General features: G+C 47.2%; 1 protein-coding gene across 2 annotated transcripts in view; it reads right to left on the bottom strand.

Annotated features, from left to right (window-relative positions):
* CCDC81 (coiled-coil domain containing 81) overlaps positions 1 to 24,728 on the bottom strand; it is a 377,879-nt gene that overhangs the window by 263,449 nt on the left and 89,702 nt on the right. For both annotated transcript variants that reach the window (XM_029602264.1, XM_029602265.1), the window contains 2 exons: positions 22,961 to 23,043; positions 20,932 to 21,080 (listed from right to left, as the gene is read on the bottom strand). In XM_029602264.1, the coding sequence (XP_029458124.1) occupies positions 20,932 to 21,080; positions 22,961 to 23,043 (232 nt within the window). The remainder of the gene's footprint in view (positions 1 to 20,931; positions 21,081 to 22,960; positions 23,044 to 24,728) is intronic.

Here is a 24,728-nt window from a genome sequence, read left to right as displayed (position 1 = left end):
AGTCAATCCCTGGATCGCTCGCGGTGACCTCTGGACTCCTCTCCCGGGGGATGCTGGGAGCAGTATGCAGATGAGCCTTCCGGTCCTCCTCTACTGCAAACCTTGCGGGGCCTCTGGAAGCTGGGCTGTGGAAGTCAATCCCTGGATCGCTCGCGGTGACCTCTGGACTCCTCTCCCGGGGGATGCTGGGAGCATACTGTATGCAGATGAGTGGTAATAGGCGGTTTGGTAGGGAGTAAGAGACAGAAGAAAGGGGACAGGGAGGGAATGAGTGACAAGGAAGGAGTTGGGGCTGGTAAGGGGATTAGAGGCTAAGGAAGGATGATGAAGGTGCAAATAAAGAGGGTGGAAATGGGGGACTAGGGAGTGAGTGAAAAACAGGGACAAGTAGGCTGAGGAAGGCGCGAGACAGAGTGCAGTGGGATGGAGTGAGAATGGGAGATGAAAGCCGGTAGATAGAGATAAAAAGAGGGAGACTAAAGACTGGAGGACTAGAGAGATGAAGAGAAGTGAAATTTAGCTAAGAGTGGATAGAAAGGCAGAGAAATGGAGAAAAAGGATAAAGGGAAAGTTCAGTGTCAGAAAACAGATATAGGAAAGGAAAAGGAGGAAAAAGAAGAAATAGAAAATGGAAAGGAGATCCTGAAAAGAACTTAGAAGTCCAAAATAAAATGCCCACACAACAAAAAGTAGAAAACCCCCCACTTTATTTTCATTTTCTTAGAGAGAGGAATATGTCAGCTTTGGGAATGTGCCTTTCTTATATCTTTGTATTTTGCTTAGTATAGGTGGAAATGCATTTCTATTTCTGTTTTTTCTCTCTCCTCTGTTGCACTGTTCATAGATTCTGGATTGGCCACTGTTGGAAACAGGATACTGGGCTTGATGGACCCTTGGTCTGACCCAGTATGGCATGTTCTTAGGTTTCCATTTCAGTTTTTGTTGGGCATGTTTCTGTTTCTAATTTGTGGTCTCTTTATTCTGTATTAGATAAGACTTGTCCTGTGTTCTGCTTGTGTGACAGCAGTGAAGGATTCTGCTAGCATGTAATGTCTGTGTAGGGATCTATAGGTATATTAATAAATATAAAATCCACAACCCACCCGTAACATATTCTAATAAAAAATTATCTCTGACTTGTTAAGCAGTAGGGGTTGAAAAAGGAGTGTGTGCCTTTTAAATCATAATGTTGTGACTTTTTATCTTCTTTTGAATTATAAGAATTGATTATATTAAACTAATTGGGTTCTAGATTTGATTGACAACAAAACAAACTCTCTCTACCACCAGGCACACTGTGATGCACCACAAAAACCTGCCAAGGACGCACTCAGTATTTATTTATTTTTTTATTTATTTATTTATTTAACATTTTTTATATACCGAGGTTCTAGAGAAAAAATCACTAAGCACTTCGGTTTACATACAACTATTGAAATGACTGACTTGAGTCTTACAGAGAACAGGAAATACAGAACTCAGTACTAGGGATGTGAATCGTGTGATCGATCGTCTTAACGATCGATTTTGGCTGGGGGGGGGGAGGGAAATCTGATCGTCATGTTTGGTTTTTTTTAAAAATCGTTAAAAATCGTAAATCGGGGGAGGGCGGGAAAACCGGCACACCAAAACAACCCTAAAACCCACCCCGACCCTTTAAAACAAATCCCCCACCCTCCCGAACCCCCCAAAAATGTTTTAAATCACCTGGGGTCCAGTGGGGGGGTCCCGGCGTGATCTCCCGCGATCTCCTGCTCTCGGGCCACGGCTGCGTTAATAGAAATGGCGCCGGTGGCCCTTTGCCCTTACCATATGACAGGGCAAAGGTAGCGCCGGCACCATTTTGGTTCCTGACACCCGACGTCACGAGTGCAGGAGATCGCTCCCGGACCCCCGCTGGACCCCCAGGGACTTTTGGCCAGCTTGGGGGGGGCCTCCTGACCCCCACAAGACTTGCCAAAAGTCCAGCGGGGGTCCGGGAGCGACCTCCTGCACTCGCGCCGTATTGCCAATATTCAAAATGGCACCGGCGCTACCTTTGCCCTCACTATCAGCCGTGGCCCGAGAGCAGGAGATCGCGGGAGATCGCGCCGGGACCCCCCCACTGAACCCCAGGTAATTTATAACATTTTGGGGGGGTTCGGGAGGGTGCTACCTTTGCCCTCACTATCATAGTGTGCCGGTTTTCCCGCCCTCCCCCTCCCCCGATTTACGATTTTTTGACGATAAATCGGGGGAATTGTTATTGTATCACGGCTCTAACGATTTTTGACGATTTAAAATATATCTGACGATTGTTTTAAATCGTCAAAAAACGATTCACATCCCTACTCAGTACCTTTATAGTAAACCTGGTATACCAGCACTAACACTCAGGACTCACACAGCAACAGCCTTACCTATGAAAGGGTCAAACTACAAATATTACAACAGAGTCTAGAACATCATTGTGCACTACTTAAGAGATTTTTTTAATAACAAGAGGTATATCAAATTGAATATATAAATAAATAAATAATCAGCTGGATAAAGGGTTAGGGTCACATCCATACAAACTTAAGAGTCACACTTATGCCTACTTATAGATTATAAACTAAAAGTGTTATGTATATCCCTTCGCCCTTGATCTCTCTCCCCCATGAATCCTGCCTATGCTAAACGTCCCATTGCTCATTGTGGTTTTCTCCCTTAACTCTCTCCCTTTTCCCCCCTACCGGCTCGTTTCCCCGAGGCTTAGGCCTCTTTCCCATTCTTATTATTATTAAACTTACTAATTTTAATATTATGTTATATCTACCACATTATATGATAGTGTATTCTCTTATATTGCTAAAGTTTTCACATATCTGGTTTTTTTTCCCCGCACGTTCTTTGTTTCTATGTTTCATTTCCCCGCACTGTTTTATTTCCCCGAACGTTCTTTGTTCCTATGTTTCATTGTATACGCCTTCCGGCGACAGTTTTCAGTTCCATGTAAACCGGTGCGATATGTATCCTGTACAGGAGCATCGGTATAGAAAAGTTAAAAAATAAATAAATAAATGTATTAAGTTAAAAAAAAATTGAGAGCGTATCCAAGCTCATGTATGTACAGGGCAAGGGCACACTTTTTTACTTGGCCATAGGTACCAAATTGCCTGGCTATGGCTCTGGTCTCCATTAATTTTCCCATCACCAATGTGAGGCTAACCAGCCTATAGTTTCCAGTCTCCTCTCTGCTACCACTCTTGTGAAGAAGGATCCACCACCACTCTTCTCCAATCCTGCGGCACCTTTTAGGATCCTGCCAGGTACTTGTGATCTGGATTGGCCACTGTTGGAAATAGGATACTGGGCTTGATGGACCTTTGATCTCACCCAAAATGGCAAATCTTATGTTCTTATGAACTTCTCTCATATTATATATATATATATATATATATATATATATTTTTTTTTTTTTTTTTTTTTTTTTTTTTTACAAAACTTGACCAAATTGTTTTAACAAAAGCGTGGCACTCCAGCAATGGTAGTGGAGGAAGATTCAGATTTACAATGCACGGAAGTGTGTCCTTCAGCCTCCAGAACATAAGTAGTCAATTTGTAATTACTGGATGAACTAGTATTGCTATCTGTATGTCCATTATAGGACTTAATGAAGAAAGAGAAAGTCCACTGTATGGACTTGCTGAATTTTCACTGTTCCTCTTTATCCATTCAGTTTTGTCCAGGTGTGATGGGTGTGATGCAGTACAACTTGACCCGGGGCAGAAACAGCTTGGATATAGGAAAACAGCCTAAGGTAGTACCAAACCTAGACACCAGAGGGCCTATTTCAGACCGTACAGAAAAATGCCCGGGAGAGGGGCACCAGCCCACTCTCCCACCGAAATACGAGACAAATAACTGTGCCCTGCATCCCGCAGGGAACACAGAAGAAAAGGTAGACACCAGAGGGCCTATTTCAGACCGTACAGAAAATGCCCGGGAGAGGGGCACCAGCCCACTCTCCCACCGAAATATGAGACAAATAACTGTGCCCTGCATCCCGCAGGGAACACAGAAGAAAAGGTAGACACCAGAGGGCGAACAGGAGGGCAGCAGGAACTACAATTCCCAGGTTCCCTGAACCGGCACCTGACCCCTGGCCAGAGAGTGAGCAGGAACAGGTGGGGGAAACAGGGGCTGATGACTATGACTCAGCAGAGTCCATGGAACAAAAGGAAGAAGGCGTGCCAGCGTGGTGGTGTTGGCCACAAAAGCCCAGCTACTCAGAGTCAGAGAGGAAAGGTCCAGCTGTTCCTCTATGGAGGTGGAATAACCAGGAGGTTGGGGGATGGTCAAATACTGGGTTTGTAAAAGGGATATTTGAGAAATGTGGGAAGGGAAATGTTGCTTTAAATGCAGTTTAATTCTTGGCTGGTTAAGGAGAACTTAAGCGTTTGTTGTCTGGGCTTGCAAAGACAACCAGGCCTTACTACATGGGCTGCAGCCGGTGAGGCTACAGAACCACATTAAACTCTTTATTGACCAAGACTTTTTCTGTGTACTGTTTGGGAGTGCTGGTGTTAGGCCGGGCACTCTGAATGGAGGTGTGGAGGAGTCCATAGCGGCGGTGTGCAGGAGCCGTATGGGTGGACAGGAAGTGGTATAGGAGCGGAGAGGGATTCCTGAACCCTGATGAGGCCCCACAGAGTGCTGAGCGGAGGGGGCAAGATCATGACACCAGGTTTGAAGAATGTTTGCTTCTATGTGGTGAACTACATGCACAGTGCTTTCTCTTCTGCATCATTTTCTGGTGCCATCGTTCTTCCATGCTAATGTCTCAGTCAATAGCCATCTCTCAGTGCCAATGCTCTCCGGACAGAGGTCTTGATGCCATAATGCTTTGACGCAGATGATTCTGAGCTGAGAGATTTCTGCACTGAGGCATCTTCATGCAGACTCATTTTTGCGTCACTTCTTGGCTCAGAATAATTGGTCTCAAACTCCAAAGAACCCAGTCACCCAGTTACATTTTTTAATATTTTCAATAACAAATAAACAATATTCCTTTTTCTTTCTTCTTTGTGGGACCTCCAAGAGTACAGTATTATTATTCACAGACTGCATTTACCTGTAAGTCCAACTTTAATTTTCCTGGCGTGTAGCCAGATGGACTCAGAACGAATGGGTTAGTATCCGCGTGCTAGCAGTTGGAGACGGATCTGACGTCAGCACGGGGTATATAGCCCCACAGGAAGCGCAGCGATTCAGTAATTTCCGTCTCCAAAGCAGTTTGGAGTGCCTGCACGATGTTCAGCGTGCTTTCCAAGACTACTTTAATTTTTTTTCTCTTTTCTTTTCGTTCTAGTTTCTTCTTTCCTGTCTCCTCGACTCTTACGCCCCGCGCTCCTCAGGGGACGTTCTGTCCGTTCCCCCCAGTTGAGCTTCCCGGGGTGACTACCGTGGTCCCCCGGAGGTGAAAGTCCTCGGTCCGGCCGAACCGCGGCAGGGGCAGAGCCCCCCGGGGGAGACTCGGGTGGAGCTTCGAGGCCCTCGGTCCCGGCGTGGACGAGGTAGCGGGTGCTGTTCCTCAGTCGCGGTGGTGAACGGTACTGGCCCTTTCCCCCGCAGCCGGAGACCGCCTGAGTTCCAGCCCGGGAGCGCCGAAGATCTGGTACGGCGTACGTCTCTTCGCCCAGGTCTCCGAAGCCTCGAGGATGGGCGGTGTGGCAAGCCGTGGAGGACGCCATTTTGTGGCCCTATTCAGGTATTCCGCGCCCGTAATAGGCGCGGCTTTCTTCCTCCTTGTGCGTATATGGTATTGTTTTCGCATATTGGCTGCCACCGTGAGTATTTGCCGCATATTATTGAAAGCCTATTGCATGCCATAGAGCGTATATTGCTAAACGGCTTACTGCTGATTGCCTATTGCCTACCTTTAAGCGTATATTGCTAACTGCTTAAGTGCTGATTGCCTATTGGATGCCATTAAGCATATTCTTACTATTGTGCGCCTGTTGTATTCGGCGCCTATTGCTGCCGCATATTATTATTGTGCGCTCGCTGTATTAAGCGCCTATTGCTGCCGCATTTCTTCTTGTGTGCCTGTTGTATTAAGCGCCTATTGCTGCCGCATATTATTACTATTGTGCGCCTGTTGTATTCAGCGCCTATTGCTGCCGCATATTTTTGCTATTTTGCGCCTGTGGTATTAAGCGCCTATTGCTGCCGCATATTATTGCTATTTTGCGCCTGTGGTATTAAGCGCCTATTGCTACCGCATATTATTGCTATTGTGCGCCTGGTGTATTAAGCGCCTATTGCTGCCGCATATTATTGCTATTGTGCGCCTGGTATATTAAGCGCCTATTGCTGCCGCATATTATTGCGCGCTTGTTCTATTTGGTATGGATCAGCACGCAGCCGCATCCTCAGCGGCGCAGCCGCTTGTCTCAGGCATTTCAGCCCTTGGCCTCTGCTCTGCATGCCACCTTAGGGCCACGCGCAGTACTGCGCCAGACTCACTATGTGCCCAATGTGAGGCGGCAGGGGGACCCTCCGGCCAGGACCAGTCTCAGCCGCAGTTTCTTGACAGTTCCCCTGGGGCTACCCCGGATTTGGGGGGCAGTCTTGACCATTCGGGAATCCCGGGGGAGCTTGTACCCCGGCGATTCGAGGCTGCTTCCATTTCCTGGGTGGATCTCTTTAAGGGGATTCATGCCTTCGTCCAGATGCAGACGGCTTCCCATCCCGGCCCTACGGTCCCTGTTGCTCCGGTGGTTCCTGCTGTTGCTGCGGTTCCTGCGGTCGCCGCGTCTGCGGCGCCTGCTGCGGCCGCCGCTACGGTGGCAGCGCCTAGGGATCCTGTGCCTGGACCCTCACGGCCTTATCGGGAGCGGGACCTCCCGCCTCTGGACAGTCCAGATCAATCGGACCAGGAGGTTTCGCCAGACGAGTCAGACCTCCCGGATGAGGGGGACCTCCCCCCGGGGATTGAGCCATATAGAACCATGAGGTGGTTCTTCCCTAAGGAGGACCTCTCGGACCTCGTGACTCAGTGTCTGGCGGAGTTGGATATCACTGGTCCCAGTGCTTCGATACCTTCTGCGCAGAACCCCCTGCTGGAAGGTCTTCGTCCTACAGCTCGCCATTTTCCTTTCTTGCAGGCAGCTCAGCAACTCATAGATTTGGAATGGGCGGCGCCGGCGGCTTCCTTCAAAGGGGGCCGGGCCCTGAAAGGCATGTACCCATTGGCACCGGCTCTCCAGGACCTGCTGGCATGTCCTCCGGTGGACGCCTTAATTAGCGCTGTGGTCAAGCGCACTACTATTCCAGTGGAAGGGGGGACGGCCCTCAGGGAGCCCAATGACAGACGAATGGACACCATTCTGAAACAAACTTTTGAGGTGGCAGCTCTTTCTTTGCGGATTGCGGCCTGCTGCACGGTGGTGACACGTGCCTGCTTGTCTCAGGTCAGGAACAACGCTCCAGCGGCTGACATGGACAAAAGCAATCATAACATATACCAAACAAAAGAAAAAAAAAAAAGAGGGAGTTTTTAACAAGACACTTAACAGGTGACTTGTGGATCATAGAAGGTGATCAGGCCAGCTCTAGTCAGTCTGCTTGAAAGAGAGAGGAGAGACTACAGTCCAACTTACTTGGCAAAGCTAAGATTTCTTTAAATTAAGCCTTTTTACATAGCTTTAATTTTGCTATTCTGTCTGCTTCCCTCCCACCCTACCCCTCTACCCACCCACCCCTAGGTTGGGTGTTCTAATATAGTCTACCTAAATACAATTGGCAACAGGATAAATTGGTAATTTAGTTGTTCCTCAGGTGTTATCCATCAGATAAATTTATCAAAATGAGGACTATCCAATGTAACCATTGTGGAGCATTTATTGTCAGGGAAGTCATCTGGAAACTTAGGGCTTGCCCAATTTGTGCACAACTCTCTTCCTTGAAAAAGATGCTGACTGAGATTAAAGATCAATTAGCTTCAATTAAAAGTAATACACCCACATTGCATTACTCAGAAAATAATTCCCCAATATCACAGAAAAGCCAGGAGTCAAGAAAAGGAGGCTCAGGTAGGCCCCACAGTAACCCATTCTTGACAGATGGCCAGCCAACAGGTACACCCCCCCACTCAAACAGGTCATTTAGAAATTCTTTACAATCCAGGATTACAGTGGGCTCTGGTAGAATTAGACCTGTGATGAGGAGACACACAATGTACCAAATGCAAAAAGAACAACAAGCCTTCTCTATATTAAAAACTGAAGAAGTTCTTGAGAAAAACATTGAAGTGTTACCAGCAAAGAGAGAGAAAATACAATGCATGCAGTATTTCAAGATCCATAACCAAAAGAAAAATCTAATTGAGATGAATAACTCTGTCAACAGTGGCACAACTACAAAAAGAAAGAGTGAAGTGAATAACAAATCTCAACTAATAACTTATAAAGAGTCCAGGAAAAGCTATAATCTTAAAGAGAGTACCTGGAAGGCTATGACCACAAATGCTCATAGTTTGGGAAATAAAATCCCAGATCTGCAGGCCCTAATGGCTGAAACAGAATTGGACATTGTTGCCATCACAGAAACATGGTTCACAGAATCTCATGAATGGGATACAACAATACCAGGCTACAACTTGTTAAGGAAGGACAGAGAGGATAGAAAAGGGGGAGGTGTGGCTCTTTATGTTAGAAACAACATCCAAGCATCTGAGCTACAAGGAAGTTGGGGTAAGGAAGAAGCTCCATGGCTCGACCTAAAAAAAGATGACGGAGCGTCCATTTATATTGGAGTGGTTTACAAGCCTCCAAACCAAAAGGAAGAGCTGGACAGAGATCTGGTTGAAGACATCCATAAGATAGGTAAGAAGGGAGAAATGGTGATCGTGGGTGACTTTAATATGCCAGATGTAGACTGGAAAATCCCATCTGCAGAAACTAAAAATAGTAGAGCGATAGTGGATGCCATGCAAGTATCTTTGTTCAAACAAATGGTGTTGGAACCCACGAGAGAAGGAGCTATACTCGACTTAGTGCTCACTAATGCAGATAATGTCTCAGATGTCCAGGTGGGCGCCCACCTCAGCAGTAGTGATCATCAAACGGTATGGTTTAATATCACTAAAAGAATAGGGAAAAGAACCACAAAGACCCGACTTTTACAGTTCAAAAACACGGACTTTGAGGAAATGGGGAAGTACCTGGAGGAAGAACTGAAAGGATGGGAGAACGAGAGAGATGTGGATCAACAGTGGTCCAATCTAAAAGGAGCAATCACCAAGGCAACTGCTCTATATGTTAGAAGTGTAAAGAAAAGCAAAAGAAAATTGAAACCTATCTGGTTCTCAAAGGAGGTAGCTGACAAAATTAAAGCTAAAAGAACAGCATTCAAGAAATATAAAAGATCCCAAAGGGAGGAGCACAAAGAAGAATATTTGTATCAACTGAGGGAGACAAAGAAATTAATCAAGTTGGCAAAAAGTCAAGCAGAAGAGAGGATTGCCAAGGAGATAAAAAATGGTGACAAAACATTTTTCAGATACATCAGCGAAAAGAGAAAGGTCCAAAGTGGTATAGTGAAATTGAAAGGTGGTAATGATCAATGTGTGGAGAGAGACGAAGAAATGGCAGAAATTTTAAACGAATACTTCAGCTCTGTGTTCACTAAAGAAGACCCTGGAGAAGGACCATCTCTACACAACAAGAAACTGGAGGGAAGTGGAATGGATGAAAATCCTTTTACAGTAGAAAATGTGTGGGAAGAGCTAAAGAACCTGAAAGTGGACAAAGCCATGGGGCCTGATGGGATTCATCCAAGGATATTGAGGGAGCTCAGAGATGTTCTGGCAGCTCCGCTGTGTGACCTGTTCAATAGATCCCTAGAAACGGGAGTGGTGCCGAGTGATTGGAGAAGAGCGGTGGTGGTCCCGCTTCACAAGAGTGGGAACAGGGAGGAGGCTGGCAACTACAGACCGGTTAGCCTCACTTCGGTGGTGGGAAAAGTAATGGAGTCACTGCTGAAAGAGAGAATAGTGAACTATCTACAGTCCGGAGAATTGATGGACCAGAGGCAACATGGATTCACCAGGGGAAGATCCTGTCAGACAAATCTGATTCACTTTTTGACTGGGTAACCAAGGAATTGGATCGAGGAAGAGCGCTTGATATCATATACTTGGATTTCAGCAAAGCTTTTGATACTGTTCCGCACAGGAGACTGGTGAATAAAACGAGAAGCTTAGGAGTGAGGGCCGAGGTGGTGACCTGGATTGCAAATTGGCTGACAGACAGAAGACAATGTGTGATGGTAAACGGAACCTTCTCTGAAGAGAGAGCGGTTTTAAGTGGTGTACCGCAAGGATCGGTGTTGGGACCGGTCCTGTTCAATATCTTTGTGAGCGACATTGCGGACGGGATAGAAGGTAAGGTTTGTCTTTTTGCGGATGACACGAAGATCAGCAAGAGTGGACACGCCGGAAGGAGTGGAGAGAATGAGACGGGATCTAAGGAAACTGGAAGTGTGGTCGAAGATATGGCAGCTCAGATTCAATGCCAAGAAGTGCAAAGTCATGCATATGGGGAGTGGAAATCCGAATGAACTGTATTCGATGGGGGGGGAAAAGCTGATGTGCACGGAGCAGGAGAGGGACCTTGGGGTGATAGTGTCTAATGATATGAAGTCTGCGAAACAATGCGACAAGGCAATAGCAAAAGCCAGAAGAATGCTGGGCTGCATTGAGAGAGGAATATCGAGTAAGAAAAGGGAAGTGATTATTCCCTTGTACAGGTCCTTGGTGAGGCCTCACCTGGAGTACTGTGTTCAGTTCTGGAGACCGTATCTTCAAAAGGACAAAGACAAGATGGAGGCGGTACAGAGAAGGGCGACCAGGAAGGTGGAGGATCTTCATCGCATGACGTACGAGGAGAGATTGAAGAATCTAAATATGTACACCCTGGAGGAAAGGAGGAGCAGAGGTGATATGATACAGACTTTCAGATACTTGAAAGGTGTTAATGATCCAAAGACAACAACAAACCTTTTCCGTAGGAAAAAAATCAGCAGAACCAGGGGTCACGATTTGAAGCTCCAGGGAGGAAGATTCAGAACCAATGTCAGGAAGTATTTCTTCACGGAAAGGGTGGTGGATGCCTGGAATGCCCTTCCGGAGGATGTGGTGAAGACCAGAACTGTGAAGGACTTCAAAGGGGCATGGGATAAACACTGTGGATCCATAAAGTCAAGAGGCCGCCAATGAAGAGTGGGTGACTCGCCAGAATGATGCCTACTGCCTGGAGACAATACCCTTATTAAATAAACATACACATGCTTACTGTGACTCCAACATCGCTCTAAGCTTCAACAGCAAGAGGAAATGTGGTAAAAAAGGTTTCACACTCACAAAGAGGGGAGTAGCTGGCTTGTTACGGAGGTTACTACCCCAAATCAAATAAGCCTGATACTTCACTTTCAATGCATATACAGCATAGTTCTCTGCTTCAACGGCAGGGGAGAAGAAAAACTGATACTTCACACATCCAGCAGAGCTCTCTGCTTCAACGGCAGGGGAGAAGAAAAGAGGGTTCGCACTCACAAAGCGGGGAGTAGCTGGCTTGTTACGGCGGTTACTACCCCAAACCAAATGTGCCTGATACGTCACTTTCGATGCATATCCAGCATGGCTCTCTGCTTCAACAGCATGGGAGAAGACTGATACTTCACGCATATCCAGCATAGCTCCCTGCTTCAACGGCAGGGGAGAAGAAAAACAACCGATAAGGGCTGTATAACATAGTCTGGGTAAAACAAATAAGCATGGGTGTAGCTTGCTTATTGCGGCGGCTACTACCCCTAACTAATCAAACTAGATATTTCACTTGGATGCAGCTCCATCACTGCTCTCTACATTAAAGGTGGGGGTGGAAGGGAAATAGAACAAAGAGCTAAGAGAAACAGATAAGTATGAGAGAAAAAATGTGTGAAGCTTGCTGGGCAGACTGGATGGGCCATTTGGTCTTCTTCTGCCATCATTTCTATGTTTCATTTCTATGGAGTCCGCTCTTTCCTTCCTCACCGATGCCGCCTCGGATTTGGGTCGCACTACAGCTAAGGGGATTTCATCCTCCGTAGCCGCCAGGAGGCAGCTTTGGATCCGGCCATGGTCAGCTGATGCGCCTTCGAAGTCTCGTCTCACCAGGTTACCCTTTCAGGGCTCGTTTCTGTTTGGCAGTGACCTTGATAAGCTAGCCACTACCTGGGGTGCCTCTCCTGTGCCTAGACTTCCGGAAGATCGATCCAGGAGAGGACAGCGCTCCTTTCCACGGCCCTACAGGGGCAGGAGTTCCCAGCGCTTTGTTCCGTATAGGGGGCGCTATCAGGCGACTCGTCCTCCGGCCAGGAATCAGTCCTTTCGGACCAAGCAGCGCAAGCGTGGGGCTGGCCCGGGCTCGGGCCCCGGTCGCGCCCCGCAATGAGAATTTGCCGATTCATCTGGGGAGCGAAGCCATAGGGGGCAGGTTGACCCTCTTCTACCCCAGATGGGTCGAGATTACGTCGGACCAGTGGGTCCTCGCCGTTATCCGGGAAGGATATTTTCTGGATTTTCATCATCTTCCTCCGGACAGGTTTGTGGAATCTTCATGTCCCCGGCACAAGACGGCAGCGTTAGAAGCTACCCTGGCGAGGCTCCTGTCCTTGAACGCCATCCTCCCAGTACCTGCCTGGGAAGTGACTTCTGGACACTATTCCATTTATTTCATGGTTCCCAAGCAAGGGGGCACTTTTCGGCCTGTGCTGGACCTCAAGTCAGTCAATCGCTACTTACGAGTACCGAGGTTTCGCATGGAAACTCTGCGCTCCGTCAAAGCCGCAGTCCAGCCCGGAGAGTTCCTCACGGCATTAGACCTGTCAGAAGCATATCTTCATATTCCGATCCTTCCGGATCATCAGCGCTACCTGCGCTTCAAGGTTCTGGGCCGCCACTTCCAGTTTCGGGCTCTACCCTTCGGGTTGGCCACGTCCCCACGGACATTCACCAAAGTGGTAGTAGTGGTGGCAGCGGCACTCAGGCGGGAAGGGATTCTGGTCAATCCCTACCTAGACGACTGGCTGATCAGGGCGAAATCTCGAGAGGAGAGCCTGCGGACGACCGGCAGAGTGATCGCCCTTCTGGAAAGCTTGGGCTGGGTAATCAACCTCAGCAAGAGCTGCCTACAGCCTTCCCGGTCAATCGAGTATCTGGGAGTGCAGTTCGACACTCGGGCGGACAAGGTCAGTCTTACGCCCAAGAGACAGTTGAAGCTTCGACAGCATATCCAGTATCTGATGGGTGCCAGTCGGCCCATAGCCTGGGATTATCTGCAGGTTCTGGGTCTCATGGCCTCCACCCTGGAAGTGGTGCCTTGGGCGCGGGCCCATATGAGACCTCTCCAACATTCCCTGCTCTATCGCTGGAGCGCCCGTCGACGGGACTATTCCACGCGCCTTCCTCTACCGGCCAGCGTTCGGACCCAGCTGCGGTGGTGGTTGCAGTCCAACCACCTGAGCAGGGGGTCGAAGATGTCCTCGCCCACGTGGACCTTGCTCACCACGGATGCCAGCCTGAGCGGCTGGGGAGCACATTGCGAAGAACTCAACGCGCAAGGGCGGTGGAACAGAGAGGAGTCCACGTGGAACATCAATCGCCTGGAGGCCCGGGCGGTCCGATTGGCATGCCTGCGATTCGCTCACAGACTGCAGCACAGAGCCGTCAGAGTGATGTCCGACAACGCCACCACAGTGGCCTACATCAACCGGCAGGGCGGAACCAGAAGCCGACAAGTCTCTCTGGAGATCGCCCCACTGATGGTTTGGGCAGAAGCGAATCTGCAGGACGTCTCCGCCGTACACATTGCCGGGAAGGACAATACTACAGCGGACTTCCTCAGCAGGGAACGCCTAAATCCAGGAGAGTGGCAGCTGTCCCCCGCAGCTTTCCAGATGATTGTCGATCACTGGGGGATTCCGGCCATGGATTTACTGGCGGACAAGTCCAATGCTCAAGTCCCCAGCTACTTCAGCCGCAGGCGCGACCCGTTCTCACACGGAATCGATGCCCTGGTCCAGCCGTGGCCTCCAGGGACTCTACTATACGCGTTTCCTCCGTGGCCTCTGCTGGGCGCCATCATCCACAGGATTCAGACGCACCGGGGCCTAGTTCTTCTAGTGGCACCAGACTGGCCAAGAAGACCCTGGTACGCGGACATGAGACGACTACTGGCAGGGGAGCCTCTTCCTCTGCCTCCTCTCCGGGACCTTCTACGTCAAGGTCCCATCCTCCACGCGGATCCGGCTCAATTCTCTCTTACGGTCTGGCCCTTGAGAGGGCTAGACTGAAGAAGAGAGGTTACTCGGGGCCCGTGATTGATACACTCCTCCGAGCTCGCAAGTTTTCCACATCCCTCACCTACGTCCGGATCTGGAGAGTATTTGAAGCATGGTGCGACACTCATGGCACCAATCCACATGCCACCACCATACCTATCGTGTTGGATTTCCTGCAGGATGGGCTTCAGAAGGGTCTCTCCCTCAGCTCCATCAAAGTTCAGGTTGCGGCACTGTCTTGCTATGGTCCCAGGAGGGATGGCAAGACCATCGCCAAGCATCCAGATGTTTCTCGTTTCCTGCAAGGGGTCAAGCATATTCGTCTGCCACTAAAGTGGCCTGTGCCCTTATGGAACCTTAATCTTGTTTTGGATTTCCTCGCGGGATCCACCTTCCGACCCCTTCTGGGCTTATCTCTCCGGTCTCTCACCTTGAAGTTGGTGTTCTTGCTGGCGGTGTGCTCCGCACGACGCATCTCTGAGCTACAGGCACTGTCCTGCCGTGAGCCCTTTCTACGGATCACTCCGGAAGCTATCCATCTTCAGAAGGTTCCCTCCTTTCTCCCTAAAGTGGTTTCACAGTTTCATCTTACCCAAACTATCTCCTTGCCTACCACGGTAGGTTTGCAGAAATCTGAAGAAGGCCGTTTATTACGCCATCTCGACATCGGCAGATTGCTGCCCAGGTATCTGGACGTGACACAAGACCTGCGAAAGACGGACCACCTGTTCGTCCTACACAGCGGGAAGAAGCAAGGTGACGCAGCCTCTCGGTCCACCATTGCACGCTGGATTAAAGAAGTTGTCAGGGCAGCCTACGTGGAGGCTGGGAAGGCTCCACCTCTACAGGTTAAGGCTCATTCTACCAGGGCGCAAGCAGCGTCTTGGGCTGAATCCGGGATGCTGTCGCCGACAGAAATCTGTAAAGCAGCGACGTGGTCCTCCCTTCATACCTTTTCCAGGTTCTACCGTCTGGATGTCCAGGCCAGGGAGGACTCGGCTTTTGCAAGGGCGGTACTACATGGTCCTCAGGCAGCCTCCCGCCCCGGCGGGGAGTAAAGCTTTTGTACATCCCATTCGTTCTGAGTCCATCTGGCTACACGCCAGGAAATGTTTGGATTACTTACCTGGTAATCCCCTTTTCCTTAGTGTAGACAGATGGACTCAGCATCCCGCCCAGCTGCCTGTGTACATGGGTTTCACCGATTCCAGGTAAGCCATGACATTTGTCTTACATACGGGCATACACTCTGCCAGGTGTCAGCGCCTTCCGGTTGGGACTGCTGGCGGTCTCCAGCCACTGTCAATCGGTTAGGGGGGTCCTGTTTTCACTTTTTCACTTTTCACTGAGCGTCAGTACACACATCCATAACAGCTTTTGCAAGGAAGATTACTGAATCGCTGCGCTTCCTGTGGGGCTATATACCCCGTGCTGACGTCAGATCCGTCTCCAACTGCTAGCACGCGGATACTAACCCATTCGTTCTGAGTCCATCTGTCTACACTAAGGAAAAGGGGATTACCAGGTAAGTAATCCAAACATTATTTTATTTCATTATTCATTTTGTTTCTATTTATATAAAAATCTGTTGCCGGATCTCCAGATCACTCAACAAACACCATACTCAAGGTCCCCAATGAAGCAGTCCTTCTAGGCAACTATCTTATCAAAGAGAGCAGATTAAAAGTCCAGACTCAACGTTCCAATCGTTACCCAGACATAGATCCACATTTCGATATCCCATCTGCATCAGGGGGCCTCTCTATACATCACAGCACCTTCTCTTAAGCCTTAGTCCACAAATCCGCTCTGTCAGAGAAATTTTCTACTTCATCTCTTAAAACATTTTCATCATTCTTTAACAAACATAGCGTCAATCACAGCTTCTTATATTCATAGGAGGAAATGACGTCAACTCCAACTTCTGTTTCTTGATCAGAATAATCGGTGCCATTATGCTTATGCACCACATCCCTGTCTGCATAATGTCCACTTTTGTTGATTCTGTGCTGCTGGTATTCAGTGCTGAGTGTCTCTGTTCAATTTCTTTAGCACCTATATTCTTCAGTGCAGATGTAATAAATACAATGGATTTTTTAAATTTATTTTTTGTCAAAATCTTTTCTATTTTGATGTAGATAACTCATATTTTAATTTTAACTCTCTGTAGATTCTAGCCCTTGGTGACATGCTACCACAGGCACTGCAACTGGCCATGTCATGTTCTAACCCAAGGGGATCACTGGTCAAATTTCATATACCTTAAAGTAATGAACCACATATATCAGGCCAAAAGGAACTCAATTTGTGGGACCTATAACTCGATGAGTTTGTCTATCATTCAAACTCATACTTGGGTATACGGTCCATTTGCTTTATTAGTCAAAAAACATTTTTTTAGTTTTTTATTTTATAGGACTCAAAAAAGAGTTCATTTTCAATAAAATATCGTATCACTGAAGTGAAGCTGACCACTGGCAAGTACTTGCCCTTCATAATGTATTTGACTCTAATCCAAGGTTTGCTTTCTCACGAGCTTCTAATATCCGGGATCTGGTAGTACATTCTGCGTTTGAATCAACAAGGATGACTCTCCCCACAGGAGGGCATCAAATCTGTGGGAAATGTGAGATGTGTGCCCTGGCCATCACGGGCACCCAGTGGAGTTTGCCCAATTCAAGTACGGTAGTGCAACAGACTGTTTTGACCAATTGTGAATCCGATTGTGTCATCAATGCTATCCAATGCCCTTGTGATAAGATCTATGTAGGGCGCACAAAGAGGAAAATCAGGACAAGACTTATAGAGCACAGGAGCTGCATCAAAATTGGTAAACTGACCGCGCCTTTGGTCCAACATTGTTTTCAGACTGGACATACTTTTATAGATCTGCGCTGGACTATTTTAGAACAGCTCCAAAAGGGTACCCGTGGGGGAGATATCCAAGCCCGTCTTAACCGCTGTGAACATTTTTGGATTTACAAATTGCATTCCGTGCATCCACAGGGGCTCAATGAGAAAATAAATTGGTATTCTTTGATTTGATTTATTTTATTTATTTATTTTATTTAACTTTTTTATATACCAACATTCAAGACGGTGGTCCCATCATGCTGGTTCACAAGAAACAGGGGTGTAATTATAATAAACTTTACCATTTAAACAATAGTGCAGAAAAGCAGTTACATATAACAAGGAAAACAATAACTTGGAATGAGAAGGGAAATGAAGATCAGATAGTTATATATATGTGTGTAAATAACATTGTAAGAGGTGGCTATTAACGCTAATACTAGCGGAGCGTGTTGAATGAAGGGAGTTAGATGGAGTTGGAGTTAGGAAAGGCCTGCGTGAACAGCCAGGTTTTGAGTCTTTTCTTGAATGTTGAGATGTTGGGTTCCATTCTAAGATCCGGGGGAATGGAGTTCCATAATGTTGGACCGGCTGTGGAGAATGCCCGATCTCTAAGCGTGATGTGTCTGGTAGTCTTGGCTGGAGGTACTTGAAGTGATCCTTTGTAAGCATCTCTTGTCGGTCTTGTGGAATGGTGTAATCAGAGGGGGATATGGAGGTCGATTGGGGCTAATTGATGGATGTTTTTGAAAATGGTGAGAATGGCCTTGTAGATTATTCTGAAGTGGATGGGCAGCCAATGGAGGTCCATCAAGATAGGTGTTATGTGTTCTCTTCTCCTGGTGTTGGTGAGTATACGGGCGGAGGCATTTTGGACCATTTGTAATGGTTTGGTGTGTGATGAAGGGAGACCAAGCATGATGGTGTTACAATAGTCCAGCTTTGCGAAAATGATTGATTGTAGAATCGTTCTGAAGTCATGTGTGTGGAAGAGAGGTCGTATTCTTTTCAGCACTTGTAGCTTATAAAAGCAGTCTCTGGTGGTTTTGTTGATGTTAGCTTTCAGGTTTAGGTGATTGTCAATTTGAACTCCTAGATCTCTCACTTGTGTAGTGTTTGGTACAGTAGGATGGGTGTATGTGATGGAGCTGTTTTCTGGTGTGATGAGTAGAAGTTCTGTTTTTGATGAATTTAGTATCAGGTTGAGACTTGTAAGAAGTTGTTTGATATTTTGGAGGCAGGATTCCCAGTGCAACAGTGTTTTTGCGAGCGACTCTTCGATGGGGATCAGGACCTGAATATCGTCAGCGTAGAGAAAATGTTTGAGATTGAGGTCAGTGAGAAGTTTACATAAGGGTAACAGATAAATGTTAAACAAGGTAGGAGACAGGGATGAGCCCTGAGGGACTCCTACTGATGCGGGGTGTAGAGAGGATTCTCTACACCCCGCATCTGGCTGAGCTTTGTGGACTTGGTTGGGAACTTCTTCCTGTGCCTGATGCAGACAGTGTGTTCTTTAGAGATCATTTTGAGCATTTGGGACCCCTCTTTAACTTTTGAGTTTCCTTCGTATTGATGGTTTTCTGATGAACATATGACCCCCCTCCCTCCCAAATATTTGATATTTTGATGCTTTCATCTTTTTGGTGCCTGCTGTCAAAGACGACCTGGTTGAGAACTTGTACTGCCGTACTAGCACTTCCGGCGTGAGTACATAAAGCCTAAGGGTTCGCCATGTTTTTTGCAAAACTGCGGTCTTGAATTCAGACCGCCATGAAGAATGTTTGATGCAACCACGAGAGCATTTTGAAAGAATGAAGCTGAACTGAAGTTTTGCGTTTTGGCAATGAGAAATCTTTCCGGACGAGTTGTTTGTCCCTGAAGCAGGACCCAGTGTGGTCCGAAACACGATCATGTCTATCATTGATATGTATATAAGAAGATAGAAGTGACATTATTTTTGCGAGCATTATCGTTTCAGTAAGTTTGTAGCTAAACGGGAGATTTATGATTTTCAAGTCATCACTCATTTACAAACATTCACTAGGATATCTAACATATGTGTGTGGGTCAGCTTCACTTCAGTGATACGGTATTTTATTGAAAATGAACTCTTTTTGAGTCCTATAAAATAAAAAAAATGGTTTTTGACTAATAAAGCAAATGGATCGTGTACCCAAGTATGAGTTTGAATGATAGACAAACTCATCGAGTTATTGGTCCCACAAATTGAGTTCCTTTTGGCCTGATATATGTGGTTCATTACTTTAAGGTATATGAAAGTTGACCAGTGATACCCTTTGTTTTTGATGTGTGTTTACAGTGTGAGGGTTCTGGAATACGTTTGGGCTTATTTTGTATGGTCTAACCCAAGACACTTTAGACATAATCTGGTAGATTTTCAAAGGGGTACATGCGTAGGATATGCGCGTACCCCCCCGAAAACCTACCCCAAACGCCCCCTGCGCGCACCAAGCCTATTTTGCATAGGCTCGGTGGCGCGCACAAGCCCCGGGATGCGCGTAAGTCCTGGGGCTTGCATGGAGGAGCATGTCGGGGGGCGCGCTCGGAGTGATGCGGCGATTTGGGGGCGGGGCCGCGGGCGTGGCCGCGGCCTCCGGACCAGCCCCCAGGACCGGAACTCGGAGCGGAGCAGCCGGCGCGCGCAAAGTTACGCCTGCTTCCAGCAGGCGTAACTTTGCCGACAAAGGTAGGGGGGGTTTAGATAGGGCCGGGGGGGTGGGTTAGGTAGGGGAAGGGAGGAGAAGGTGGGGGGAGGGTGAAGGAAAGTTCCCTCCGAGGCCGCTCCTATTTCGGAGCGGCCTCGGAGGGAACAGAGGCAGGCTGCGCGGCTCGGCGCGCGCAGGCTGCCGATTTTGGGCAGCCTTGCGCGCGCCGACCCCGGATTTTAATGGATATGCGCGGCTACGCGCATATCTATTAAAATCCCGCGTACTTTTGTTCGCGCCTGGTGCGCGAACAAAAGAACACGTTCGTGCAACTTTATAAAATCCGGCCCAATTTATGTAAATCCTTACTAATCATTTTGAGATAGCATTTTTGCACAGTTTAAAAGGAAAGTTGCCTTTCCCTTTTTCATTTGGTGATTCTGACATCGTCCAATATGGTGACAAAGAGAGAGAGTCTTCAATCTGACCATTCACAATCGCAGATGAATTAGACTGAAGACTGAAATGCATTGATGCCAGCGTGAGAAGTCTTGTGCATGTTTAGAAACAATTCTGGAAACTTCTGAGCTATGTGAGAACTTCACCAGAACTCGGAGCCATTGGATGACATCATCCGCTTATGTGGCTGTTTTCGGTGCTTGTCCACAGAGAATAAGTAGACTGGAAGTCAACAATCGTGTCCATTGCTGTATAAAAAGAGTTTATTAAAGCAGAATTCAAAATTACACAATGCATGATCCAGGAGCATTAAGAAATGTGAAAGAGGAAGAGAGACAACGGTGTCATGGTAATTTTCTAATAAATATGGTCCATAAATTGTTAAATAAGATGACCATCTTAACAAAACTATCCTTGTGATTCCTTTTTTTATTCTGCTAATGGCAAAATTACATGTTGGAAACAAGAAGAGAGAATCCTGCTTTAAAGTATTACTCCAAAGGAAAGAATCTGCTGAGGCTACAGAGCTGCCAGAGCAGCTGCTGTTCTCAAAAATAATTAAAGACTAAGGATCTTTTTGGAAATTAGATAATTATTAACAAACCTCTTTTGTCACTGCTATGGACTTCTTCATTGTTTTCCTCATTTACTAATTGTTCACACAATTTTATTTGCTGTTGTCTGCCTCCCACTTCCTTCTCTTCGTCAATTCTTTCCAATAGCATTTGATCATATAGATCTTTCAATTCAATCCTGGAGAAAAGCCAAATAAACCAGCTCAGTTTGCCTTAGGCAGAATAAGCAATTTAAAAAGGCAGTGTCTGGCACAATCTGGCACCATGCACGTTGCCACTTACACTTGAGGCTTTAATAGCTCTGGATACATAAAAAAAAATGTGGTTAATAGAGCTGCGTAGGAATGCCTTCATGGTGCCTGCATGCCATGCGCCTTGTTCTAAATCCTCATCTACATCAAAAATACATCAATAGAACAGAAGGTAAAAGGCTGGGTCTGTGATACACATCTGAAAAAACACAAAGAACTCTCAAACCTGTGTATTCATGAGTACCTGTCGAAAAACTTTGGTGGGAGGGGGAGAAAGAGAATATAACAAAACAAAATAGAGATGTACAAAAAAAAGCCCCATAGAAATAATTACAAAAACTATTAAAACTCTGGGGGTGAGTGGGGAAGAAATGATCCTCTAATTGCACCCCCACCCCCTGCAAGCATCAATGCCTGGATTAGCATCCAAGTAAGGTTAATTTGGCTCTACTTTTATAATGCATGCACTTTTAAAAGAGGCATTCTAGGGGTGTGGTTAAGTCAAGGAAGTAAACTATGGGGCCGATTTTAAATTTTGCGCACGCGGTGTACATTTGTGCGCACTACCCGGTGCGCACAAATGTACACCCAATTTTATAACATGCGCGCGCTGCGTAACTTGCTGCGTAACATGCGTGCGCTGGCTCGCTGCCGGTGTGCCAGGCCCCGACACAGGCTGCTGTGTCGGGGCGCTCAGCCACGCCCCTGGATCGTTGTCTCGCCCCCCAGGACCATGGCCCCACCCACGGCCCCACCCATTTTTCAAAGCCCCGGGACATACGCGCTTCCCGGGGCTTGCGCTCGCTGCCAAGCCTATGCAAAATAGGCTCAGCGCACGCAGGGGTATGTTTTTGGGGTTACGCGCGTAACCCTTTAAAAAATCTACCCCTATGTGCGGAAAATTGCATTTTCAAATATATGTGCATTTTCTTGCTCCATTCCTCCATCTGAATATAGAGCAGGGACAAGATTCATGTGTACATTTGTTCCCTTGTATATGTAAATATTCAAAGAAAAATTATCTGGGTGCCTTCTCTTTTAAAATACCGCTTACATCTACATAGGTACATAAATACATGTGTACCTTGTCACTAGGCAGCTTAGTCAAAGTTACCCCCTAAGTGACTAGAACAAAGTCACAGATAAAAATCAATCATGAGGTTTGCCAGTTTCACAGCTGTGTATTCAAGCAGCACACTATACTGAAAGTCCCCAGGAGTAAAGGTTTGAGCTGGAAAAGCTATATAATAGAGATGTGAATCGGAACCGGAATCGGTTCCAATTCCGGTTCCGATTCACATCGTGGTTTTTTTTTCATTCGGTCCCATCGGTTTTTTTTAATCGCCTGCACCCGAGCCGATAAACAAAAAACCCGGCCGGCCAGCTGGCCATCCAGTGCTCCTACCATGTGACAGGGGCCGGCCAATGGCATGGATACCCTGTCACATGGTAAGGGCAAAGGGCCATCGGCGCCATTTTTATTAGTGGCAGCCGACGGCCCGAGAGCGGGAGATCGCTCCCGGGACCACCACTGGACCACCAGGTAATTTTAAAACCTTTGGGGGGGATCAGGAGGGTGGGGGAAGCTAAGGGGGCGGTTTTAAAGGGTCAGGGTGAGTTTAGGGGTTGTTTTAGTGTGCCATTTTTCCCACCCTCCTCCCAAAACGATAAGAGAACCCCATAAACAATTTTGTGGGGTTTTCCTATCGGTTTCGGGGAGCCCCCGATTTCTGACTATTTTGAAAATATCGTACGATATTTTCAATCGTCAGAAATACGATTCACAGCCCTACTATATAATACTAACCTTGGAAACTCGATTGTGTTGCATGAACGAGGGCGAAATATACTTTCTCTGCCTGACATCACTGAATCACACGTTCCTGGTCTCTGTTCAAAAGCAACAGTCACAACATAAATGAACTGCAAGCATGAGTTTATTTAGTTCATCTAACAAGACAAGCTAAAAGCAGAACGAAGCCAGAGTTCCTATCACTTGAGCCCTCAATGTGAACTTAAAATCATCAGTCCATTAAAATGTAAGTGATATAATTATTAAGAATCCTACTCCGCAGATATTGCAATAATATTTGATAGTTTTAATAAATAAGGAAGGAAAAATGACTACTTACCTGATAATTTCTTTTTCTTTAAGGAGGATAAGTGGATCACAACCAGTTGGTTATGCACCTCTACAAGCAGATGGAGATGGAGCAAAGCTGATGTCATGGTATATATACCCCTGCACTGAGATCAACCCACCAGTATTCTCTGCAAACTAACAAACCTTGATTATTAACAGACAACCAGTCCAGCACTTGGGTAACAGGAAACCAGGGAGCTCAGACAAGGAGGGGCAGATTTTCAAACCTGCGCATGGGCGCAGACTTGTTTGCGCAACCCAGCGCGAACAAATCTACGCCTGATTTTATAACATGCGCGCACAGCCGCGCGCATGTTATAAAATCCAGGTTCAGCGAGCACAAGGGGTTGCACAATTGTGCAACTTGCGCGCGCCGAGCCGCGCAGCCTGCCTCCATTCCCTCCGAGGCTGCTCCGATTTCGAACTTTCCTTCTTCCCCCCCCCGCACCTTCCCCTCCCTTCTCCTACTTAACCCGCCCCCCAGCCCTACCTAGAACCCCCCCTTACCTTTGTTGAAGAAGTTACGCGCGCTGGCTGATGGCCGGCCCGTGATCCCAGGCACAGCGGCAAATGGCCGCTGTGCCTGGAGGATCAGGCCCCGCCCCTTTTCGCAAGCCCCAGGACATACGTGCGTCCTGGGGCTTGCACGTGCCGCCGAGCCTATGCAAGATAGGCTCGGCGCACGCAGGGGCAGCTTTTCGGGGGTTACGTACGTATCTTACGCACGTAATCCTTTGAAAATCTGCCCCGGAGTGTAATAACACTAGTCTAGGGATTGGTAGGGATGTGCATTTGTTTTCAACGAATGTGCAATCTGCAACGCATAAGTTCCTGTTCGTTTTATTTGTGGGTTCTTGAAACTCATGGCGATCCCCCACGAATGAAACATATCATATTAGTTTCATTCTTTTGGTTTGCAGTGCTTTCTTAGCAGCCGTTTGAAATAGGAGAAGGCCATGTGGGAGTATCCATTGCAACAACTAGCCCTTTCCTGGGTGTCATAAGTGACCTCACAGCCCTCTCATAGGGTGGGTCAGACAGGTTGGCAAGAAGACCAGAATGGCAACGTATCAGAGCTAAGCATTTTTCTAATGCAGCCAATCGCCGCTCTCAGTGCTCTGTGATGCTGTTCCTGCTGTACTATTTATACCTTAAGCACGCGGCACACCACACACTTTCTTCTTGGCATTTCACTGAGAAGCTTGTTGCTTTTGAGCTCTCTCAGAGTGTCTCAAATCTGTATTCAATTGCTATTGCTGCTTGTGCTTGCTACTTTGATAGAATTTTCCATTGAAAAAGATATTTGTTCGTTTTTGCTGCTGTGCCAGCCAGGCTTTTTTTTACTGCACTTTTTTTTTTTATTGAACTCAGACTGTCTCTCTCACTGAGACAAGCTGCCAGCAGTGGCATTTTGCTGCTGATCTTACCCCCC

The sequence above is a fragment of the Rhinatrema bivittatum genome, chromosome 5 (genome assembly GCF_901001135.1).
Source record: "Rhinatrema bivittatum chromosome 5, aRhiBiv1.1, whole genome shotgun sequence".
Lineage (NCBI taxonomy): Eukaryota > Metazoa > Chordata > Amphibia > Gymnophiona > Rhinatrematidae > Rhinatrema > Rhinatrema bivittatum.
The sequence above is the reverse complement of the archived record's forward strand: the minus strand, read 5'-3'. Positions and strand labels throughout refer to the sequence as shown.